The following is a 22,927-nucleotide window of genomic DNA, read 5'->3' on the forward strand; positions in this document are numbered from 1 at the left end:
CCTCCAGACTGCTGGGGACCAAATGTAGCTGAGCAGTGCATTAGCCTTGCAAGCCCCTGCCTTTTACTTAGAGGTAGAACAAAACCTTTCATGTGCCTCCGTGTCACCTGTTAGACTAAATGGTGGGGAACAGAACGTGAAATGGACTGTGTGAGCTGATCTGCTTTGTCAGCAGTGAGTTTATATTTATTTAGAGAAGGTTTGATGACGAATCTCAGTACCTGACATCTGTTAACCATGCTAATGTGGAAATACTGTCAGGGTTGAAACACTTTAAGATAAAGCTGTGCATGCAGAATGTAATCTGGGAGAGTGATGTGTTTCAGTCTGGAAGTCAAAATAGAGTGCAGATGCATAGAGGAGCTGTTGAAATGGGCTGATTCTTAGGTTGGTACTTCAAAAAGATTGTAGGTTTTTTTTTTTTTTTTAAATAAATAGGGCTTTGCTCTGTGCATGAGTAAATAGTGCTTGCTGCTAACGTAGCTGTGCAGTACTATTTATGTGTTAGAAATCATAATAAACTTCAGAAATAACACTGGCACTGGGGACATAGGGAAGTTGTGAATGAGTTTATCCTTGTCCAGATCTCACACGAGTGTGAAGTGTTGGCATTGGAGTTCTGTGGTGTTTGTGTCCTTGGCAGTCTCCAGCACAGATCATGCTGGGTTGCTGCTTGCAGTAGGGTTTCTATTTTCTCTGTGAGGCACTGACTTTGTTTCACTCTTTTTTTTCAGACAGATTTTTTTGATATACACAATTGTGACACAGTAGGTAAAAGAGAAGTAGGAGGTTATTGACAAATCATAGAATCACCAAGGTTGGGGAGGTTAGAGCCACAAGATAAATGGCTGAAGCTGACTTATTTTTCTCTCTTTCTGAGAATGAGATGAGGAAGCTGCTCTACGTTGGTCTCATCGGTGTCCTAGAGGAGCATTGCTTTCTTTTAGGCAGATGAGCACAGCCCTCCATCCTCTCTGTAGCTTGGTTCACCTCTCTTCATGATTTCCTGATTTTTTTTTTTTCCCCATGTTTCTCGGGGCGACTGCTCGGCCGTTCGTGTTTTAAGAGAGATGAGCTGACGTTTCCAGGTCACTTTGATCACAAGGCGTAAGTGCATTCATAAGATGACTTCTACTGGCATTTGTGATTCCTTCTCTTTTGTTTTTAAGACAGTGTGCCTTAGCGGCGCTGAACGACGTCCGACAGTACCTCAGCAAAGAGAATGGGCACGTGGCTGTAAGTGTCTTGATGAAGATGAATTCTTGATCTGTTTCTCTACAGAACAGGGTCTGTCCCCTGGGCAATGTGCAGTGAGTTATTCCGGTATCTCTGTGGTCTGTCAGATTTCCTTCTGTGATGACTGTGTGTTAAATCTGCTGTGTTGCTGCAGTGAAAGGAGCACTGAAGTTCAGGGTGATGATTACTCTGAGCAATCACACCTGACATTTGAGGGGTTAACAGGGGACAGGATTATACAAAGAGAATCATTTCCCTTCTCCACCCTATGTAACATACTGCTAAACACTGTCTGGGTTTCTTTTTTTTGGCTGCACTTTTTTGTTTGTTTTTGTTTGTTTGTTTTAATTTGGTAGTGTTTCAAGTGAAAAGATTTATTGAGCAGAAAGCACCCTAGATATTGCTTGGCTGTTGTGTTATCGATAGTGGAGCGATCTCTGAAGACAGCAAGAAAAACTCAAGGTACATCATGGTATATCTGAGTATGTGATGACAGAATGCAAAATGCAGGTTCTGGGAGGTCACCTTTACCTTGTGCTATGGTGAAATGCTGGTATGTTCAGAGCTAAAGGTGTTTTTGTAGGAAGAATTGCTAAGTATTTTCTTACAACTAACAGGCGGGATTCAGTGGTCTTGCTGGTGTTCTGCCGATAGTTTTACCCTAGAGTTTTCTGTAACACTGATCTCAGCATCTTTTTGTCTGTACTGCAGGGTTGGTACAAAGCTAATGCTGATATGGGCCGGGAGGTTCTGTCCTGTGTCTGTCTCTTACTGTCTGAGCACAGACTGTAAATTCAGAGATGTCTTTCTGTGTGTTCCATGGAAATGTAACGCATCCATTTGGGATCTCCTCTGGTCAGACTGAGCACAACCTCGAATCGGATGCTGAGTTTCTCCTTCTGGTTGTTTAGGTTTGTTTATTTATTGTCAGGGAATGGCAGCGTCTCCGCTTAAAAGAAAGTGGATTGGAGGAGAAGGAAAGAGTCTTCGTGGCTTTCCTTCACACTGAGAGACTTGGAACCCTTGTTTTTCTTGTCCCTGACACAGTGCTTTCCACAGGCTATCAGGCTTTGTTAATTCCTCTCTCTTTCTCTGTAACTATTTCTAGGTCTTTGATGCTACGAACACAACTCGAGAACGCAGAGAAACCATTTACAAATTTGGTGAAGAAAATGGATACAAGGTGAGTCAAAAGCAGAAGAGCTCTGAGCTAATGCCTGGCCAAGCAGGGCAGTGCCGTTTTGTTCCCCTTGCCTTGTCTGTACTGAGTTAACAAGTGTACCATGGCAAGCAGTTGTTGCTAGATGTGTAGTCAGCGGTGTGTTTTGTGTCCTTGAGCATTGTTTGTGATGCAAAGTCACCCCATCTTCATTTTTCTTATCCTTAATGTTGCAGTGTTAGGAACTAATCTCTGTAATGCTTTGCTTATGTCATCCTGGGTGTGTAATTCTCAGTTAGCAAAAACTATTTAAATGGTGGTTCTTAGTGCAGGTCAGATTTTTCCTGCAGAAAGACGTGAGGAAATGTGTGTAGTTCTGTGTAAATCAAAGGCTTTCAGCTTTCTGCCTTCTGTCCAGGGTTGCTTTGTGTTTAGCTGTTCTCCAATAACCTTCCCTTTGCTCTAACTTTGCATCTCCATATGCCTTTAAGACAGCCAAACAAACCCTGTGAAGCTGCTCCATTACTTGAAATGTTCCTACTTTATTCTTTCAGAACCATTAGTTAATTTTTGCATGGCTGAACCTGCATTCTCCCCATTTATTTCTCACTCTTTCATCCTAATTTTTTTTCATTCCAAAATTGTTCCACGTTGTTTTGGAAAACAGTGTAAAGCACCATGCTTCAGGGAACAGTAAACCAGCAGTTTTTGCTGAGTAGGTCTGGAGAAACAGGACGGTTGAGTGAGTGAAGGGAGTCTAAGGCAGGCTCTGTTAGAAAAGGGTTAGCATGGAGCTGCTCAGACTGCTGACTGTGCGTGTTCAGAGGCATTTCAATTCAGCTGCTTTCTTCCTTCTTTCTGTTCATGTGGCTTCCTGTTGGGATTGAAGACGTTTTTTGTTGAGTCAGTGTGTGTCGATCCAGAGGTCATTGCTGCAAACATTGTGGTGAGTACAGGAAAGTTGGCTTTAACTTCCTGAAATCACGAGATTGTAGAATATCTCAGTATTTTTGGAGGCACATTATGAGAACTTCCAGTAATGAAAACCATTAGTTGCTACTAATGGAACAGTTTGCCTTTCTTTTCTCATCCACACGTTTAACTCAAAAGTTAAATTCTTTAAAAATTAGCTCCTAATTAGAATACACATAGAGCAGTGTCTGCAGAAAAGGAGCTTTTGTGTTGTGTTCCTCCTCCCCCCATTTGTTTAAACTTACATTAAAAAGGGAAGGTAACCCATGCACTGCTCTCTTGTTTTTGTTTCGAACAGCAAGTGAAGCTGGGTAGCCCTGACTACGTTGACTGTAGTAATGATGAAGCAACAGAAGACTTCATGAAAAGAATAGAGTGCTACAAGAACTCATATGAGACATTAGATGAAAATCTTGACAAGTAAGTAATACTGTGATCACAGCTGGGTTATATTAAGTTGTTTCATTAAGGGATGGGTGATCCCAAGTTGGGGTTGAGGGCTTTCTGGCCATGGTTTTCATAGTTGAGCTCTGTTTCTGCTGGTAAACTAGAGACAGTTGAGGTGCAGTCTGGATGGTTGCGTGAGGGATAACTGCCTTACGATTTTATTCTGGGACAGTGCTCCTCCTGATTTTTTCCTACTTGGAGAATGGTGAGATTCTTCTGGGATAGAGCCAATTCCTAAATTGTTCTGGATGAACCATAGTGATTTTTTGTTATTGTTGTTTGTTTTGTTTAGTTTTTGTTTTTTTTAATGGATAGGGAGACCTGATCGATTTGTAAACATAAATGAATTTGTTGATGTGAGGATATGTTTTTGTCACATTGGTCTTAAAAATGTGATTTCTTAATTTATTTACCATTGCAAATAATCCTGTACGTGTAGGCCTATGAGAAACTTTCATACCTGGATCATTGCTTTCTTGCCAAAGCACTGAATTGTTTTTCATTAACTTTTGGCAACTGAAAGTAAGGTAGGGATGAATCAAGTGAGAAGGAACCAGGATTTCATTCTGAGCCGCACTCATGTCAGGCCTCCTGGTTTGTTTCAGGTTCAGGGCTATAAAGAAGGCTGAGCTACATTTTAATGTAATTGAGTGTAAACAAGGTAAAGCTGATGCAGTCGGATCAGCTCATGCATGAAATATCTGTGATGGACCTAGTGGTTGTACCCACGTGGAGCAGCAATGATTAACTTCACAGAATGCAGCTGAAGATGAGGTGATGGTACCTGCTTCTCACCACCTCCATTTGGCTTTATTATAAATTGTCCTGGTTTATTATGGTGCCTGAAGAAAATGGTGGTTATTTTCAGTTTGTTAGGCTTTTATTGTCCTTTATAGATGCTGCTCTGAGATGAGAAAGGATAAAGAGGAGCGAAAACTGAAATTGTAACCTCTGTGATGCAGGGAGAGTAGAATTCATCCTGTGCTTCCAGATGACTACTTTGTTTCTGTCATCATTTGTGGATTGGCCTGTGTACTAATGGTTTTTCCAGGGGTAATTGAGGGTTAGTCTGTTGCTGTGGCTCATTGCCCCTTTGTTTTATTCTACTAGAAACTGTGTGGGATCTTATTTTGTTGTTGTTGTTGTTTGCTCATGGAAGGGATCTTTCTTACATTAAAATTATGGACGTTGGAAGGAGTTACCTTGTGAACAGAGTAATGGATCACATCCAGAGCCGGATTGTCTACTACCTCATGAATATCCACGTGACTCCTCGGTCAATCTACCTCTGTCGGCATGGAGAAAGTGAACTCAACCTGAAGGGGAGAATAGGAGGGGATCCTGGACTGTCTGTCAGGGGGAAAGAAGTAAGTCAGTCCCTCCAGAACAAGCATGGCTTTGGGTTTTATTTATGTCTGTGCACGTGTGTGTAGTTTGTGCTGCATTATTACAGCTTTTTGCCTCTACATCCTTTCACTCCCCATGTCTTAAAGGATTTCTTAGCTGTGTATGTGGGTAGTGGGAACTGAATGGACACACTTTGTGTGTCGTGCTTGGGTAGAATCTCTTTTGTTACTGATTGAAATTTCTGTTTATCCTAGAGCACAAAGCAGTTGTCAGGGAGGCTTTAATTTTAATTGTAGTTTTGTAAAATCCTATCTTGTTGGCTAACCTGTAAAGATCACAAGTTAAAAGTGAAGGAAAAATGCCTAAAGATGAAAGTGGGGATGACTTCCTTTTACTCCCCTCCTTCCCCCCAGAGTTCCCCTTGGCTTAACAGAGCATGCTTTTAGCAAAAGCCTTGACAGAGCCGTGTGGCAAAGTTATAAAGAGTTTGCGGAGGCTAAAGCTTGTGACTTCCAATTTGACACAGTATGTTGCTTCTGAGCCCTCATCCAATGTCTCATGGCTTTTCTTTCAGTTTGCCAAGAGCTTGGCACAGTTTATTAATGAGCAAAACATCAAGGATCTGAAGGTTTGGACCAGTCAGATGAAAAGGACGATTCAAACTGCTGAAGCTTTGGGAGTGCCTTATGAGCAGTGGAAGGTTTTGAATGAGATAGATGCAGTAAGTTCTTTTCTGAATGTCTGAAAGGTTGCTTTGTTTGCTAGGGATGCAGGAGACATCATCTGGTAACGATATGCCTTTTAGGTGATAAAGTCAACTGAGCGGTGGATCTGGCTGCTAGAAAATTGTGATTCATTCCTGTTAAATATTTTATTAAAATTTAAGAACCATTAATTTAAGAATTATCATGGTTTTGGTTTGTCTTTCCCAGTAAACCATTCCTCAGGAGAAGAAACAATGCCAAGAAATTGTTGCTAGTAGGTGGGGGTTGGAGGGCAGAGGAAAAAAAGAAGAAAAAGCGTTGCTAGTTGGCACTACCCAGCTGCAGCTGTAGCACACAGAGCTGCTGTAGGTAACACAGCTCATACGATGGCCTTGCTTGCCAATGTATGTAGCTTCACTCCTGGTGACTTAATGATTCATGCAGTAATTTAGTGATTGATTCCACCAGTGTCTGGGTCCAGCTAAGTGTCCTGTTCACTGTGCCTAAAGATTCTCTCTCTTAAGTGTCAGAGTGAAAAAAAAATAATGCGTTACATTATATTCACATGTGATTTTACTATTAAGTGGTATCTGCTTTTTGCACTGTTGGGAATGGGCACATTGTCATTGCTTTTGTTACCTGTAGGGAGTGTGTGAAGAAATGACATATGAAGAGATACAGGAAAATTACCCTCTTGAGTTTGCACTGAGAGACCAAGACAAATACAGATACAGATACCCTAAAGGAGAGGTATGCTCCTTTTTTCTCCCAAGGTGACTGACTTCCTCATCGTCTCTAATGCAGGCATGCTGACTTCATTGAAGCATTTTTCTTTCCTAAAAAAGTAGTGCTCTCCTCCAGTGGAAGGCACATAGGAGCATTTAAGGACTGATTCTGGCAGCCTGGTCTGATGGTTGGCGACCCTGCACACAGCAGGGGGTTGAAAATAGATGATAACTGCGGTCCTTTTCAACCCAGGCCATTCTATGATTCCAGTCCATTTCATTTGATTCAAATCTTGAAAAAATAACAGATTTGGAAAACCAGTTGAGGCGTTTGATTTTGTAAGCATTGAATTTATGCTGGTCCTGCAGTGATGTAACAGGAAAACTGATTGCAAGGCCTCAGCATACTGCCTGTGCAAACGTGCTGCCAGGATTGCCTTTATTCATTGCAGTTGTTGATAATGGTTATTTTGCATTCAGTTCTGGATGAAAAGCTGCAGAAATCTATAGCCATATTGGTCTTTCACTTTAATAAACTCCTTGCCTCTGGGAAAATAACTTGTTGGCAGCTTTTCTAAAGCAAAGCCATTACAGCAGAGCAATTACCAGCTGCCACATGGCTGTGTGCTGGTGCTGAAGGCTGAGGATCCGGGGCAGCAGGGCAGGCAGGTAATTGCAGCAGCTGCTGCACACCCTCAGTGATAATGAGGAACCGGAGCTCCGAGGTCGTCTTTGCCCAGCAGTCAAAAGTAATCGCTGTGATAAGAGCAGACTTCTCACTAATGAAGCAGTCATTAAGCTGCAAAGTTCTCCTAATCCATTTTTCCATTGTTTTTCTGATGGAAGCCTCCTCTCGGATGGGGAATCTCCAGCACTGGTCACAAGCAGTGTCTGCAGGCAGGGCCAGCCATGGTGTGAGCCTTCACCTGTGTGTTTGCTGATGTTCTGAATTAAATCTGGGGATTCTGTGGAAAATCTTGAATGTAATGTCTGATTTAATAAAACTCTTCCACCAATGAGATTTTTTTTCAGTACATCTGCTCTTTGATACAGGGAAGATCCAATTGGTGGCTTTTAATTTAAGGAAAATTATTACTCCAGTGGTTGGCAGTGTCCCAATATAACATTTAAAAGATGACTAATGTGAAGCTAAGGTATCCACTGTATATATGTTTACCTGTGAAGAGTTTTCCCTTTTTAATGGTCTGTTATTCTTTTTCCTTCCTGCTCCACTTCTCTCTCAGTCCTACGAAGACCTTGTCCAGAGGCTGGAACCAGTAATTATGGAGCTTGAAAGGCAGGAAAACGTGCTTGTCATTTGCCACCAAGCTGTCATGCGCTGTTTGCTCGCATATTTTCTTGACAAGCCTGCAGGTAAGTTTTCCTTCATGTGTTACAAGTGGTCTGCTTTACTAAGGCACTCTGAAAATCTGCTGATAAAGGTTCAAAGCAGAGACTTCAGCCACCCACTGATGATACAGGAATTTGTACTGGGTAAATATGTGTTCTCATATCTGGTCTATTCATGTGACCTGATGGGTGATTTTACTGAGCTGCTTCTCATCTGAAATGCTGTAATGTTTGTTTTTCTCCTTTGTTTTAATAGCATATCTGTTATATGCAAGGAATGAAATAGATCCAGTGTCAGATAGTCTGTAAGTGCTTGGCCTGGCACTTAATAGAAGAGTTAAAATGTCTGTTATCTGTATGTCATGTGTAATCCAGTGTTTGATTTCTCAGAACAGCTGCCTTACCTGAAGTGCCCACTGCACACTGTCTTAAAGCTAACCCCAGTGGCTTATGGTAAGTAGTGTTCCCAAAAAGTCTAAAAGCAGCATTGCTAATGTCCGTGTTGTTTGCAAAGGTTGTGCAGTATTTAGCTTAAAATATTTATTTTAGTATAAAAGAGAATGAAGCAGTTGTTGAGTTTGTGTGTGTGTATCCATACAGCCTTGTTAGAATCCATGAATCCTTTGATTTTTTGTTTGCTTTGTGTTATGCCAAAAAATGTGTTTTTATTGTGAAGACCCTGAAACTGCCAGTGGTTGAAATTGCTAATGGGTGGTTTTCTTGAGTATTTGGTTCATGTGCTATTTGAATGATTTTTCTGGCAAACTCCTGCCACTTTGCTCTACTCCAGTAAGATCTCACTTTTTATGGATGTGCTTGAAGATCTTGTTAGAAGACAAGCAAACTTAATTACATGTAGATTTACCATCTTATGGAGGGTGTTATCTGTACCCTTCAAATATTTGTGCTCTGTTTTCCTGAAATATTTGTTCCTGAACCTTCACACCACCACACATTCCTCCTTTGTTTTTGCTGGCATGTTCCTTAGCAGCTGTTCTTAGTGCTGAGCTCGGGTTCAGGTGGGATTTGTTGCTGGCCTGTAGAGTGCAAGGTGTGGATTCCAGCATGAGCTTCTTACTGGTTTTAGGCTGATAGCCAGTGACATTTCATGTGCTTTTCCACCCCAGCTTAGCACACGTCTGCTGTAAAGTTTCCTTAAGAGATGGCTTAATTGTATCTTCTGGTACCTAATCACAGATCAGAAGATTACAGACCAAGAGGAGTAACAGCACAATTTACCAGGAAACAGATGGCCAAAGAAGGTTGAGTTATTCTTGGAAAAGTCAAAGCTGCCTTTGATTATCAGCATCGAAAAATAGCAGTGCAGAAACGTACTTTGGTTTGATTTTAGATTCGGATGGAGTAGAGGCAGAGTAACTAGCTGCTATGCTAGGAGACATCAGAAGAGGTTTTAGTCACTGAGTTTGGTTGTCCCTGCAGTAAGTGCTGTGCTGACACCTGCTGTTCCCAGCCTCGCATGGCACGCTGCAGTTCAGGAAATGGGGTTGTAGAATGAGCACAATAAGAACAGCCAGAGCTTCTTAAAGATAAGGTCAGTTTTTGGAAACTGGCTTCTCTCAGCTCAGTGGTCGTGGACTGTTTCCACAGTTGAGGGTGTGTGTAGTGGTGTGGTTTGGTTTTGGTTTGTTTGTTCTTATGGGAAGTTTGGTGATTTTGTTGGCAAGCTTGAAGAGGGCCTCATTTCATAGAATCACAGAATGGTATGGGTTGGAAGGCACCTTTAGGATCGTGTAGTTCCAACCCCCTGCTGTAGGCAGGGACACCTTCCATAGCCCAGGTTGCCCACAGCCCCATCCAGCCTGGCCTGGAGAGCTTCCAGGGAGGGGGCATCCACAGCTTTGCTGGACAGAGATGGTTACTGGCACACCAAATGAGGATGGAGAAGTGGTGTGAGGGGCTTTCCTTGGCCTTTTGCCTTCACTGGAAGAAAGATAAAGACGTTTCAGTCAACCTGCTTCCTAGAATTTGATATCTCAAAGTACAAGGGCTGTGTAAGACACTTGTGAACTGCTACTTCTATAGAATTATTTCAAGCTGAGGCCTCCCTGGCAGCCAGGGGGGCAGGGTGAGTGGTTGGATGTGGTCTGTTCCACTCTTTCAGCTAACCATGTTCTGGAGAAGCATCTCCCTTGGGGGCTTGCTCTTCCTGGCACTGGAGGCTGGTGATGTCTGGTCTTTAGATGGGGAATTGTTGTGGCCTGACAGCTGGATGTTACCCAACAGTCCTCGGAGTGCAGCGTATGTACAGAGGGGCTGAAGGACTGGCAGGTGGTTTGTGTGAGAGCACACAGGAGAGAGAAGCTGCACCTTGCTGTAGGCATGGACCTTCTTATCAGTAATAAAAAACAGTTAGGAATATGCATGTCAGCAATTAACTGTGGAGAAACTGAGTGCCTCTGGTATCTATTGACTGCAGGACAGTCTTTCTCAGAGACTGATCTCAGCTCTGGGTAAGCAGTCCTTAGCAGTGGCCAGCATCAGAGATCAGAGAGTTCTGTGTGACTACAGGGATTATGGGCATGGATCTATCAACAGAAGGATGACTGGGGTTCTCTGCCAGTATGAGAAATGCACTTTTCCCTCCTAAAATCTTTTTTCTTGTCTGATATTTCCCTGAGCGTTGACCTTCCTGCGCTGTTTGCTCACAGTGTTGGTGACAAACGAAGTTTCTCAGACTCTGCTTTGCAGGGAAAGGCAAATATTTGCCATATTCCTTTGTGTCATTCTTTGGAAAATGCAGTGGCTTTCTAAGGAAAGGCTCAGGTTGCCTTTTTGTGGCATGCAGCAAGCTTATGGAGTGTTAGGAATTTAGGAAATATGTGAACAGGAAACTCTGCAAACCTGATTTGCTGTTTGTGGCAGATGCTGGGCTCTGTTGTGTGTGGTGTGTCAGAGGAATTTCACAGTGCTGCGTAGGGTGGCTGTGTAAAAGTGCTGGTGTGAGATCTGATTGCATTTGGCAATTTGATGTTGTTTCAGTAGAAGTTCCCACAGTGTATTGAGTAATTATAATTTGCTAAGTGGGTCAGCTTGTCCTACCCAAGTAACATGTAGTTGTGTCTTCTCAACATTCATGCTTCTCTGGAATCATTTATTTATTTGTCTATTTAGTGAGAATAGAAATTCCCCTCCAGAAGGAGGGCATGGCATTCTCCTCCATTTGGGCATGAAAGTTTCGTTTCTGCTTTGCACACATGGAGGAATGGGGTTTATTAATGGCATGAAGTGGAATCATTTCCACATTTAAAAAAAAATGAGCAGCGTTTGTCTTCAGTACTGTTGTGCAATCCCAGTAAGTCTGTGATGATTAAACATAACACAAAATTACAATGATCTACTTGATGGGATGTTTTTGTTGGTGTGTGTTGGAAGATGAGAATTTGTGTTACAAAAAACAATGATAAAGCAATGGTGAGACTAGAAGATGGATTATCAAATTGAGAGCAGTGTTCATCCTGGTGGAATGCATTCATTTCAGTAGCTTTAGCTGTTCAGAACTTGGGAAACTCTGGCATGAATCAGAAGAGGGAAGTGATTATCCTTCACAAACTCAAAATCAGAATCGTAGATCAGATTGCATCTCTAAATTGCATCCTTACCATATCTTCATTTTTCCAGGCAGCCCAATTCTAAAAATGTATTTTTTATTAACAGGATGTAAAGTAGAATCTATATTTCTGAATGTTGAAGCTGTAAACACACACAGAGATAAACCCGAGGTAAGAATGTTTTTTTGTTGGTTTTTTTTTTTTTTGCATGAGAGAACTTGACATAATGTTTTGATTTTGGCTGATTTCCATGTCCTTGTGGTTAGAAGTGATTTTGTAACTGCTGACCGTATTTAATCTTGCACATCAAGCTTTTCAAGGGTGGAAAAATACTTCTACTGAGCACAGTATCAATCTAAAAACTGTATGAAGTTCTTCAGTGTTGTCATTCAGCAGAAATTGAGCGCAGGCACGAAATACGCAGTTAGGAATGGCATGCTTGTTTTGGAGAGAGCCAGTAATGAAGTGATAATCCATCAGAGTCATCAGCTGTTCCGTCACTGAGATCCACGCTGTGTACTTTGCAGAGTTTGGTGCTGCCTGCGGTGGAGGCTGAGGAGGGCTCTCAGGGTGCAGCAGAACAACGGGGAAAGGGAATTGAATAAGCTTGGAAAATCTCCGTGGAGATGGGATGGCGGGCTGGGACAGTTTGTACTCTCCCTATGTGGGCCTCTGTGTTTTGAGGCACTGACATGCACTGAGGTTGGTTATGCTGCTTGCACAGACAGAGCAGTTCAACTTTGCCATTGCTGCATTATGGAAGTTACGTATAGTGTGTCGTGATTAAAGCGTCCTGGTTCCCTTGCAGGTCCTCATGCTGATGGCACTGAGAATGGCAGTGGTTCCTTGCTGAGGCTGCGAGCCCTGCCTTCTAGTGAATTAAAAGTCAGTTTGATAATGTGAGGAAAAAACGCTGTGGTGGTTTTCAGAACAAAGGCTTACAGTGAGAAGGAATATGAAGATAAATGTGTGCAGTCACAAGACACAAAGCACTTCACTTATATGTGGGCACACATTTGTGGCAGTTGTGCAGAAGTGTTGGAAGGGTCTGCAAAGATGTTTTGTTTTAATGACTCAGGCACTGAGTTCTGTAAATCCTGACTCTTGGCCATTCATAGTGAAGATATTTCCATCAGATAGTCGCGTTTCCTTTCTTCCTTCCTTCCTCCTTTATCTTCCTGCTTTACTACATATGTGTCCTAGTTTGGCTTGTTAGGTTCAGGAAATCCATTCTCATTTCGTGGTGCCTTAAAGCACAGTGAGAATAAATGAGAATGTCTTAGAGCAAGTGTTACTGTTGTGTGTGTTGAATTACGTAGGTCAGTTTAACATGAACAGTTTGTCTGATTAAATACTGGTGCTGAATTTACAGCTTGCTGAAGTTCCTTGGGAATTACTGTTGGAAATACCATTTGATGTACAGCTTTCCTCCTAAATTAACGTGGTTGGGCAGTGATGTGGTCATGCTGGAAGTGGTGGGTGAGCATGTGCACACAGAGGATTGTGCAGACTGGCATTGCTGCCTGGACACAGATACAAAGCTGTTTGGTTTGGAACAAAAATAGATGGATACAACAAATAAGGAAAAGAGCAGAGATGTATTTGGGGTTCTTCCACAAAAACATTTGTCCCTGCCCTCCAAAGAAACCCGAACTGGTTCAATACGGGTGGTGATATGTTGTTCGTTAGTATAACTGGGTAAAGGGCCGAGCTGGTCCTGTCTGCATTTGGATGTTGCTCAGAGGGCTGTGGATGTTTCAAAAGCTTTCATCTACACAACCTACAAAAGTGCTAATTGTTTCTGTTAAACGAATTTTTCAAATGCTCTATTGAAGGCAAAGCATTTAATTAAGCGTCGCGTCACAGATTTCAACACCACTCAACAAAGAGACCGTGATGAAGAATTGCCTGCTGTGCTGTTCTGTGCTCCCACAAGGAATTTGTAGCCCTGCCTGCAGGACAGTGTGCTCCTTATCTGCTGCAGCTGAAGAGATGTACTTTCACCCTGCTGCAAAGTACTGCAGTATTTGTTTATGGTGTCTGTAGAGCTCATTGTGTGCGGGTGATTTGTCTCGAGTGGACTGAAGCCTTGTGTTTGTCGGCACTGCAGGGCTGACCTTCTCCGATGGAGGAGTTCAGCCTGCACTGAATACAAATCAGGGGCGTTGCTTGAGCTATTGCTTGGCTCCTCTTTTTGGTCAGAAAGCAAGCGCTGGGGTAAAACATCTGTGTGCTTCTGCCTTAGGTGGTGAGCACAGGTAGGAATGCTACTTCCAGCAAGAAACCCCAACCCCCTTTTTCCTCTCCTTTTTGAGGGGGGAGATGAGGTATTTATTACTGACTTTGCTTAGCGCAGGGTGAAAGGCATAAAGCCTGAAGAACGTGTTAAGAGAACTGGCAAGGTGGTGTTAAATGGGCCGTGTTTTTAATCCACACATTAGAAATACTCTCAGCACAGTTCTCACCATCTGCACTCGTGGCTGACAGGGGAGCACGGGGCAGTGCCACGGCAGGCCGGGCTCCTCAGGCTTGTCCAGCAGTCAGCGCTGTGCTTCCTTGCGTGGCAGGCACTGGAAGGTACAGGTGATGGGTGGCTTTGTTGGTCTTACTGCTGCGTGATAAATGCTCTCCTCTGTATTTGTGTTGCTGTACAGAACGTAGACGTTTCCCGATGTCCTGAGGAAGCCCTTGTAACGGTCCCTGCTCATCAGTGAAGGCTGTGTCCCAACCAACTGTCCAGCTTGGGTGCCATTCTCATCTGCTGCTTCAAAATAAATTGAAATACTAATTATTCCAATCGCCTTGAAAGAAAAAGTAACGATGTATAAACAGGGATGTAAAAACGCCAAAGCCAACAGCTCAAAGCCTGGAGTGAATCTTTGTACAGTGCATGGCTTGAGAGAATGGTCGCAATAAAACCGTACTGCCCTGCTTCGTTTATTGCAGATGAGTTGTTGAACAGTAATCAGCTGTCACTGGAGCATTGTTTCTGTAAATGGCTGTAATGTAAAGGTGCTGCAGCATTGACTCCCAAAGCTGTTGAGCTATTAGAACAGCCAGTAAGCATTTAATGTCAGCTGAAGGGGAATTGTCTATGAGAGCTGTGAAGCACACTACAAGTTTGTTCTCTGGGCACCACTGTTATCTGTTCCAGTGTCCTCAGGAGCAGTTGGAGTGCTCAGTTGCACCAAGTAACAATTTGTAGTTGCTGTGCAGCCTTAATCCTGCTGATCTACAGTGCTGGAGCTCTGCATGTGCTCACCAGTGGAGAATAGTGCAAGTAATGCCACAACTGCTAGCGAAGGTACAGGAATGTGTGTAAGTGCTTTCAGTATGCAGCTTCCCTTAGCTGCTGTTGTGCAGTAACCAGCCTTGGGAGCAGAGGTGCCTTTCCATTCCTTTTGATAGGAAACGAAGAGTGCAACAACGGATGGTATTTGCTCTGCTGAAATGGGCTGCTGTGTGAGTGCCTGGTGCTGCCTTGCTGGCTCTGTGGAGCACACAGGTTGGTCTACTGGAGAGATGCTGAGCCATGCAGGGAGCAGAAGGCAGTTATTTGCTGCTTGGGCTGTGGGTTGCCCTGCAAGGCATGGAAGCGGGAGGCTTTTCCTCCTGCAGTAAGAGCGTGATCTCAGAACAGCAGGGCGTGCATCCTGAACTTGGTTCCAACAAAAGCTCTCACGTGCTGGACAGACTGCAGCCTGTTTGCGGCACGCTGTCCCACATTGGCTCCGGCCCTGCTGTGTGCGGTGGGCTGGGCTGGGGGAGCTGGGATCCTCCTCTGTGTTGTGACCGTGATGTCAGTGGCGTTGCCAACTCTCACAGTTTGCACTGTGAGAAATGTTGTGCCGTGGAACTTTTGGTGAAGACAAAATCTGTGCAGGCTTCTGTTGCAGAAAAACAGAGTTTTATGGAGGTGGGATTTAAAAGCAGTTTTGCTTCTGGGGGGGATTTCCCATTACATCACATTACTGATGGCCTGGTGCTGGAGGGGAGGTGGCGGTGACAGGTCTGTGTGCAGCTCCCCAGGAGGGAGTTGGCTGGAAGGAGGGCTTCCTTTGCACTGTGCTCTTCGTCCCTCTGTTGATGTGTCCGTTCTTCAGCTGTGGGTGATCCTTACAAACCTCATCTGCCTCAGCGTTCCTCCTGGCTCCTGCACAGTTCAGAACCTCCTTGCCCAGCTGAGCCTTTTACGCAAAGTCTTCCAGCTTTGTTGCGAAGTTCACAAGTGGAGAAACAAAGCTGAGCACTGAAGTGGCAGCTGTCCCAGTAGGAAATGCACAGCACTTGTGTGGGGAGGCACTGCCACTGCTATGCCTTGGGGAGCCCAGGGAGCACAGCAGTGTGAGTAGGAGCAGCAAATGCCTGCCTTTGGGTGCTATTCCTGCAGTCCTCTGCAGCTTTGGACCGTGACATTGAATCAGCTGGAGCCATCCAGCACATACCATTTAGAACTCAGAAACTCAAGGTTTCCAAGACCACATAAAATATCCATAAAGAAGATAAAAGCTCAAACTGACCAGAGGAGATGCAGCACCATTCTGCATTTCCCCGTGCCCACGGTTGCTCTGGCAGTGAGAATGGTCCCAGCTGCACTAATCAAATCTAATGTGATTGCTGTGAGCAGGAACTCATTTACCATTAAGGGGATGGTAGTCCCTTTCTGGTCTTTCAGCGTTGTGTCTGCTTTGTCTGATAAGCCCCGGGGTTTATTTATTAGACTTTGTAGTGTTTCTTCCACATGGCAGTTCTGTGTGCTTTGCTTCCACAGCGTTTTCCCCTTCACCTTTGTTCAGACTGGAGGACTTAATACTTTCAGCTTTGCATATTGGCATTCCCTCTGTCTCAGCAGGTGGGATGCAGTTTTTGCCTGGCAGGCCTTATTTCAGTTAAGGAGAGGTGGCTTTTCCTTGTCTTGGCCACGTTGTTTCCTCTGTTTCATGCTGTAGCTATTCAGTTCTTGTTGCTCTTAAGTTCCAGTGCCTCCAGATTTCTGCACATTGATGCTCCATTTCGAGCTCCATTTAATTTTCTTTGAATCGACAGCAGATGCTTCACTTAGATGTTAGCCAATATTCTCACATTACTTGTGGAGACATCTCCACATTCTTGAGGAGTTTTTGGGTATGTTGCATCAGTTGCTAAGAAAATACAGACAGATGAGACAAATGCCAGCACGGTGGGTGTCTCTGTTGTGGTCATTGAGGAGAGCACCTTGCTTTGCCAAGTCCTCGTGCTCCTGGATGCCGGGGCCATTTCTGTGTCTCCAGAAGGAAGGCTGCCCTGCGGAGCTTCTTCCTGGCACAGGAGTGTGATTTTCTCCTTCACAGAGAGCAGCTGGGTGCTCTCCTGCACTCGTCTGCCCGTGCTGTGGTTGTGGTGGCTGGTGCTGATGTACCCAGAGGGTGGAAGGCAGGTGAGAAAAGATAGGGCTGATGTTGGTTGGTACAAGGAGTGTTAGAAAGGGCAGAAATAACGTGGGCATGCTTGATCCCCCAAATCCAGTCTAGTACTGCTTGTTTATCCCTTGTTTTCTGAAGGAGTGACTGAGTGTCCCAGCAGCATGGGTTGGGGATGGCTCACTTTGCTTGTAGGTGCACTCTGGGTGGTGGGGCGCTGCATGGTGTGTGTGAAGCTCTGCTTCCTTCAGCTGGACTGGAGAGACATGCTTGGAAGGAAAAGGCCAAGCAGCAGGGCTGTAAAACCACGAGAATGTTACCTGATATCAGTGTGACATCTGCCAACGTGCCTACAAGTCCCACACTTCACATTACCAGCTCTTCAGGGAGATATTTCATCTGCCCAGTGACTTTGGTGCCTACCAGGACCAGAACTGGCTTTCTTGATGGGGGCATTAAGGAGTCAGTTCCATAAGCAAGCTAGACACAAAGGAGAGATGGCTTTCCCTCCATCCAAATTTTGTCCCGTTTTGTGTGGCTGATGATCGTTGCTGCATGGTGTTATTTTTCTCTTGCACTGCATGTTAAATGCTAGAAGTGATTATTAGTAGATAGAAACAGTGATTAGAATTTAAAAAAGAAAAAGGTAAATAGAACAATGCGACGCAAACAGCATGGAGAAACCAGTTGTCCAAGACCGATTGTCCCACCAGAGGAGGTGTAACCTGTGCCATTGAGAGGCTTTCCGAGTGTCCCTGCCAAGCTCTGGGCTTTGGTTTCTGTTCCCAGCTGGGACCTCTCCTGCTCTCCTTGTGCTTCACAGCCACACTGAGGCAATGAACATCAAAACTTGCACAACGTCTGTCTTGTGTAAGCACTCGAGTTGAGCAGAGCTATGGCCGATGCTGTGACTCATGCCTTCAAGTGCTTTCTGTCTTTAAATTTGCAGAATGTAGGCGTGGACCGGTCGAGAGAAGAAGCCTTGAGGACGGTACCCAACCACCTATAGCTGCAGCTCCGGAGGCAGCAGCCCTTCCTCCAGCACCTGAGCACGGAGCAGCAGCTCGGGCCTTGGGAACGGTGAAGGCGTCGCTGGGCGGCAGGCAGAGCGCAGCTCCCCTTCGCCCTCAGACATTCCCAGTGTGATTCAGCTTCTTTGGAGAACAGCTCTAGTTGTGGTTAACTCCTGGTAGTGGTAAAAAGAAATCCGTGCTGACGGACTCCAGTTGGTTTTAGACTTCTGTACGTAAAGTTGTGCTGTTTCAGTGGCTTTTAGTGTTCATCTGTGGATACTGCAAGACGGTTAATTGCCCGTGTCAATTTTACTGTCAGATTTTAACTAGACTTTACTTTCTTTAAGTGTTTTTCTAAGAATTTCTCTTATTTCTACTGTGAATCATTGCCTAGAATTACGGAGAGGCTTATTTAACACAGACAGAATCCTGCAGTTAGAGCATTGGAGGCTTCGTGTTGCAAAACTGCCTTCAGTCAGAGAGCTCATCAGCAGTACCAGCTTCTGTCTCTCACTGTGATCTTGGGTTTGCCCAGAGACACTCAAATTGTTATGAGAGGGGAAGACTTTCCCCTTGGAAAACAAAACAATCCAATGAGTTTCACCACCTGATAGATCCTGCTGCTTGAGTGGGGTCGTAACATTTTCCAGGGGCCGGCTGTAGTGTGGAGCAGAGTGGAGGGCAGAGCTTGAAGTGATGGCTGTGGGATGTGTGTGGGGGGCAGCAGTGGGGGCAGTGAGGGCATGCAGAGCAATGCCCTGCTGTGTGCCTGGCAGCTGTTTGGCTGCGAGCTGGGGAAGGGCTCGGGGGGCAGAGGCTGGAGGAGCTGCTTTGCTTTTTAGCACTGTGATTTGGAGGCAATTTTGGGATGAATTTCAACGTGTACATTTCTCTTTATAGCCACATCTAACACATACGTCAGGAAACAGTACAGAAAGGTTAGGTGGCATTTCACCTTTCTTGTAGCTTTCTTACAGCTCATGCAGGAAAACATCAGGTAAATTGTGAAACTTTTTTGTCACGTGGCCTGCATGCTTTTTTGTCTTTTAATGATTGTTGTTCTTAAGCAACCTCTCAGTGCCCAAATTCTTCGTTGCTATTCTGTAGTTCTCTGTGAAACTCCAGTGCTACAAATGGGCTTCTCTGTGTCTGTTGAGGGGACGACCTCCTAAGTACTAAACTGCTTTGCATTTGGGGTGTTGCCCACGGCTGCAGTGAGCTGCCAGCACTGTGCTGGCTTTGTCCTGGGAAGGAGGACTGCCTTTGTGTTGATGGACCGTGCTTTGGTTTTATTTTTGTCTGTTTGTTAAATTTTTATTCTTAAGGACTTCAAGTGACCAAACCTTTACCACGTACATTGCTGACTTAAAAAACAAAAAGCAACAGAACTTTGTTCAATTCCTGTGTGAAATACTGGGTCCTCGTAACGTCGTCTTGCAGGCTGGGGATGCACTGTCTTCTGTTCATGCAGGATTTGTAAGATAATGTGCTGCTGTCGTGGTTTGTTTTAATAAGCTAATGTCAGCGAGCTGCTCCGTGCTGGAAGTAAGCCATATCACATCGCTGGGTTCCACTACAGAAGAGGAAAGGGGAGGGCACGAAGTGCCCAGGAACACTCGCCGTGAGCGCTGCGGGCTGGAGCTTTGTGTGTGTGACCCATTAACTCAGCACCGTGTGTCTCAGCCCTTTCTTCAGCCAGCTGTGTTTGTAGCTATTGTGTGAGGAGAGCCTGCGCTGCGCTGCACTGATTGATGCATTGAACGAGGCCATCTTTGTGCGAAACGCACAGGACGCTTTTCCCCCTCCGATTTTGTGTTCTGTGCTTGGGAAGGCAGGGCTGTTCTCCTCCAGACCTCTGCTGTGACCGGGAGCCCTTCCACAGCTCCCCCAATGAGATGTGTGCCCCTGGTTGGAGGGGCTGGGGAAGGAGGGGACCACAGCTCCGAGGAGCAGGGTGGAAGGAGAGGTTCCCCCTAGCGAGGTGAGCTGGAGGCAGCTCTTTCCTCCCCCTCTCTGACCTCTCTGCCCTTTCAGGGGAGGCTAAATGTTTTACGTACAGTAGGTATTTTTATAGCCTGCTTTTGAATATACTGTGAGTGTTTTACTAAGTGTGAGTGTTGAGTTAAGAAAAATAAAAATAAAAAAGGCTGTATAGAAGTGTAAATAAACTGTTATGCTGATACTTGAAGAGAAAAAATTATGAAGTTGTCTGTGGGACTTTAGGTACTAAATCATCAACTGCATCCACCCCTTTCTAGCTGGTGAGAGCAAATGTAGACAGTGAATGTAACTGTGCAGCGACTGCATTCTGCCTGCTGTGTGACTTCTGTGTGGGGAGGCACTGGGGAGGACTGCAGTGCACCAGCAGTGCCCTGAGCAGCTGCCCATGTCCTGCACTCTTCCTGCCACGCAGCCCTGACCGAATCAGCACAGCGAGGTAAAAACCCTCGTCCTGGTCTTGTGTATCTGTGTCTGTTTCGCTGCCTCCTGACTGTTAATGCACTCGCTAGCTCAGATGCAGACTTCTGAATGAGATTAAACTACCTGTTCTTACATTGCTGGCCTCCCTCGTTGTAATCTTTCAGACCAATGTAATTGTTTGACATTTGATCCAAGCAATAAAGATCAAATGTTACGCCCTGCACTGCTGTGTTTTTTCCATGGCTACTGCAGCAGTGGAAGTGGTGGGGAGCAGTGAGAATGGTGAAGATTTGCCTGAAGGAGCAGGAAGGTAAGACTATTAGCTCTTCCTTGTCAGTGGTACTTTAAGGTCTGAATCAAGCTTTTAATGCTACACTGGTCTTGATCCTCTTCCACCTGCCACCTTCTGGCACATATTTGCACATACAGCTGAGGTGGGATGAAAATTCTAGAGACAAAGTACGAATGAAGTGATTGAGGGTACCACAGCTGGTTAAGGGGCACAGAGCAGCTGCTTACCCTGCTCCTTTAGAGCAGCCCCTGGAGCCTGGCACGCAGCAGGGAGTGGAACTGCTGGCAGCAGCTTTGCAGTTGCACAGTGCTTCCCAGCCCTGCTGCAGAAATGAAAGTCAGCAGGAGTTCCTGCAACACAGATGTTTATAAGAAGTCCTTTCTGGGGAGGGGAAGTGAGTTTGTTTCTTGTGTTTTCCTAGTAAAGATGAAGGCATTTATTAACTGTCAGAGCCAAGGATGTGCAGCTAACTAAGGCCCTGACTGGCCTCAGTGCCCAGAGCAGCACTGCCCTGCTGCCTCCACCAGCTGCAGGCTGTTAATTCCTCATTTCAGATAATTCTAAAAGGTTTTTCTTATCTTTGTAAGTGAAGAAGACTTGAAAATTATCATCATTTTTCTACTGTGGATTAATTACAGCTGGAGCTTAATTGGGTATTTGTCCACGAAAAAGAAAAGTGAGGAATGAAAGTTTAATGTAACTTTCTTTGAAGTGAGGACAAAAGAACCAAGGCTCAAACACATGTTTTTTTAAAAAAGACATCTTCCATTCTCCAATGTCTTGAGCAAAATATACAGCATATATATTTATATATATAAAACATAACTACATTCAAGTAACCAAACAATTTACATTTTCCCAAACAGAGAAAATAATGCACGTGATTCACATACCTCACACCCGGCCATGCATAAAAGAACACTGCCAACAAATCAGCAGTTACACGTGATTATCCACACTACCGAGCTGCTACGCTGAAGTATTGACACATCACTGGCACACACCACTTAGCACTGCAGTTTTCTGCTCATAGCATTTGTGAGTCTGGCTCTGTTCAGACTATTTTTCTAAGATCTGTTCAAACTTAGGGTTGGTGAAGGAGAAGCCATCGAACGCAGACTGGTCCATGGAGTCAATCAGGTTTTTGTCACTGTAGGAGAGCTTCGGCTTCTCATTCAGAAATTCTCTGTCGAAGTTGTTGTAGTCACTCGCTGACTTCTGTTAAATAGAGAAGGAATGACAGTTTGGGGCAGGGCTGCAAACCTGGCTTCCAGAGCAACTCACCTCCCAAACCAGTTGGGTTCAGTGAAAAAAAATTCTTTGCCTATTTTAAACAATACAACAACTTACAACTGTGCAGCTACATGTTGTTGGAAACAAATAGCACTATTTTGCTTTGCAAAAAGAACCACCTGGACTCATGATGAAGTTTCACTTACGTACCCAAGGATTCTCTGCTGCCAAAAGCAATGCAGTTACATTTAAGCCCACAGATATTTTTAAATTCCTGAAAGCACTTAAGGTCTGCATTCAAAGAAAGATCTTGATGCCTTCTTGCAGCTGTCTCGTGTCTGGATAAAACTAATGTTTGTGCATGTTTCCTAAGAATTCCCACTACTGAAGGCCATGTTTTACTTTCTGAACCTTCAAAGCTTATAGTTTGCAGGACTATCACACTTCCACAGTGTCTTTTTATGTTAACGTGGGCCATGAAGCCTCCCATTCTTAAGTGGAACAATTCCTGCATCGAGGATATGCGGACATTTTAAGAAGACAGCTTAATCTGAGATCATTTATCTGTACCTGCAGCAGGGTTAAGGAAAACCGATCTGAATTTTTAACTCAGATGAAGCAGCAGCAGTCTGTGGTGATGCAGACTAAAAGCAGTTTGTTCTTCACACGCTCCTCCTTTTAGATAACATGAGGCACATGCACTGCAAACAGCTTTAATAGCAGTGGTGTGGAGAACACATCCTTCTGCCCAGCTGGAGACTCCCATGTGAGTTTGGAGCAGCAGAGGTATTTAGTATTGGTGCAGATCGTGCCTGTGGGCAGGGAGCAGCTGAGCAGCCCAAAGTTAATTGGTTCTTTGCCAAGATGGCAACACAGCAGAGAAAAGCTCAGCAGTGCTAGCAGTAGTGCTAACATCAAGGCATGGAAAACATTCACTTCTCCACTGATCTCAAGATTTAAGAAGGGTGGACTTCAGAACTATGAATGATTTTTCCTGAAGGCTCCTGTAGTGGTAAATAGGCTTCCTGAGGTTGTATAGGAAGGCTGTCTTAAAAGGAAG

General features: G+C 44.5%; 2 protein-coding genes across 17 annotated transcripts in view; one reads left to right on the plus strand and one right to left on the minus strand.

Moving 5' to 3' along the window:
• LOC100541523 (6-phosphofructo-2-kinase/fructose-2,6-bisphosphatase 4) overlaps positions 1 to 20,565 on the plus strand; it is a 44,111-nt gene extending 23,546 nt beyond the window's left edge. For 9 of the 11 annotated variants that reach the window (XM_085235635.1, XM_085235632.1, XM_085235640.1 and 6 more), the window contains 11 exons: positions 1,170 to 1,236; positions 2,345 to 2,419; positions 3,285 to 3,341; positions 3,666 to 3,787; positions 4,974 to 5,181; positions 5,736 to 5,882; positions 6,511 to 6,615; positions 7,835 to 7,964; positions 8,331 to 8,393; positions 11,616 to 11,680; positions 17,858 to 20,565. In XM_085235635.1, the coding sequence (XP_085091761.1) occupies positions 1,170 to 1,236; positions 2,345 to 2,419; positions 3,285 to 3,341; positions 3,666 to 3,787; positions 4,974 to 5,181; positions 5,736 to 5,882; positions 6,511 to 6,615; positions 7,835 to 7,964; positions 8,331 to 8,393; positions 11,616 to 11,680; positions 17,858 to 17,917 (1,099 nt within the window). In that variant the 3' untranslated portion in view covers positions 17,918 to 20,565. Of the gene's footprint in view, positions 1 to 1,169; positions 1,237 to 2,344; positions 2,420 to 3,284; positions 3,342 to 3,665; positions 3,788 to 4,973; positions 5,182 to 5,735; positions 5,883 to 6,510; positions 6,616 to 7,834; positions 7,965 to 8,330; positions 8,394 to 11,615; positions 11,681 to 14,163; positions 14,455 to 17,857 lie in introns of those variants that run through there. The other 2 variants (XM_085235639.1, XM_085235633.1) reach the window with 2 other exon arrangements.
• Positions 20,566 to 21,410: 845 nt separating this feature from the next.
• PRKCD (protein kinase C delta) overlaps positions 21,411 to 22,927 on the minus strand; it is a 60,618-nt gene continuing 59,101 nt past the window's right edge. For all 6 annotated transcript variants that reach the window (XM_085235627.1, XM_085235631.1, XM_085235626.1 and 3 more), the window contains exon 18: positions 21,411 to 21,852. In XM_085235627.1, coding sequence (XP_085091753.1) covers positions 21,694 to 21,852 — 159 coding nt within the window. In that variant the 3' untranslated portion in view covers positions 21,411 to 21,693. The remainder of the gene's footprint in view (positions 21,853 to 22,927) is intronic.

Source organism: Meleagris gallopavo, chromosome 14, assembly GCF_905368555.1.
Source record: "Meleagris gallopavo chromosome 14, MGAL_WU_HG_1.1, whole genome shotgun sequence".
In the NCBI taxonomy this organism is placed as follows: domain Eukaryota; kingdom Metazoa; phylum Chordata; class Aves; order Galliformes; family Phasianidae; genus Meleagris; species Meleagris gallopavo.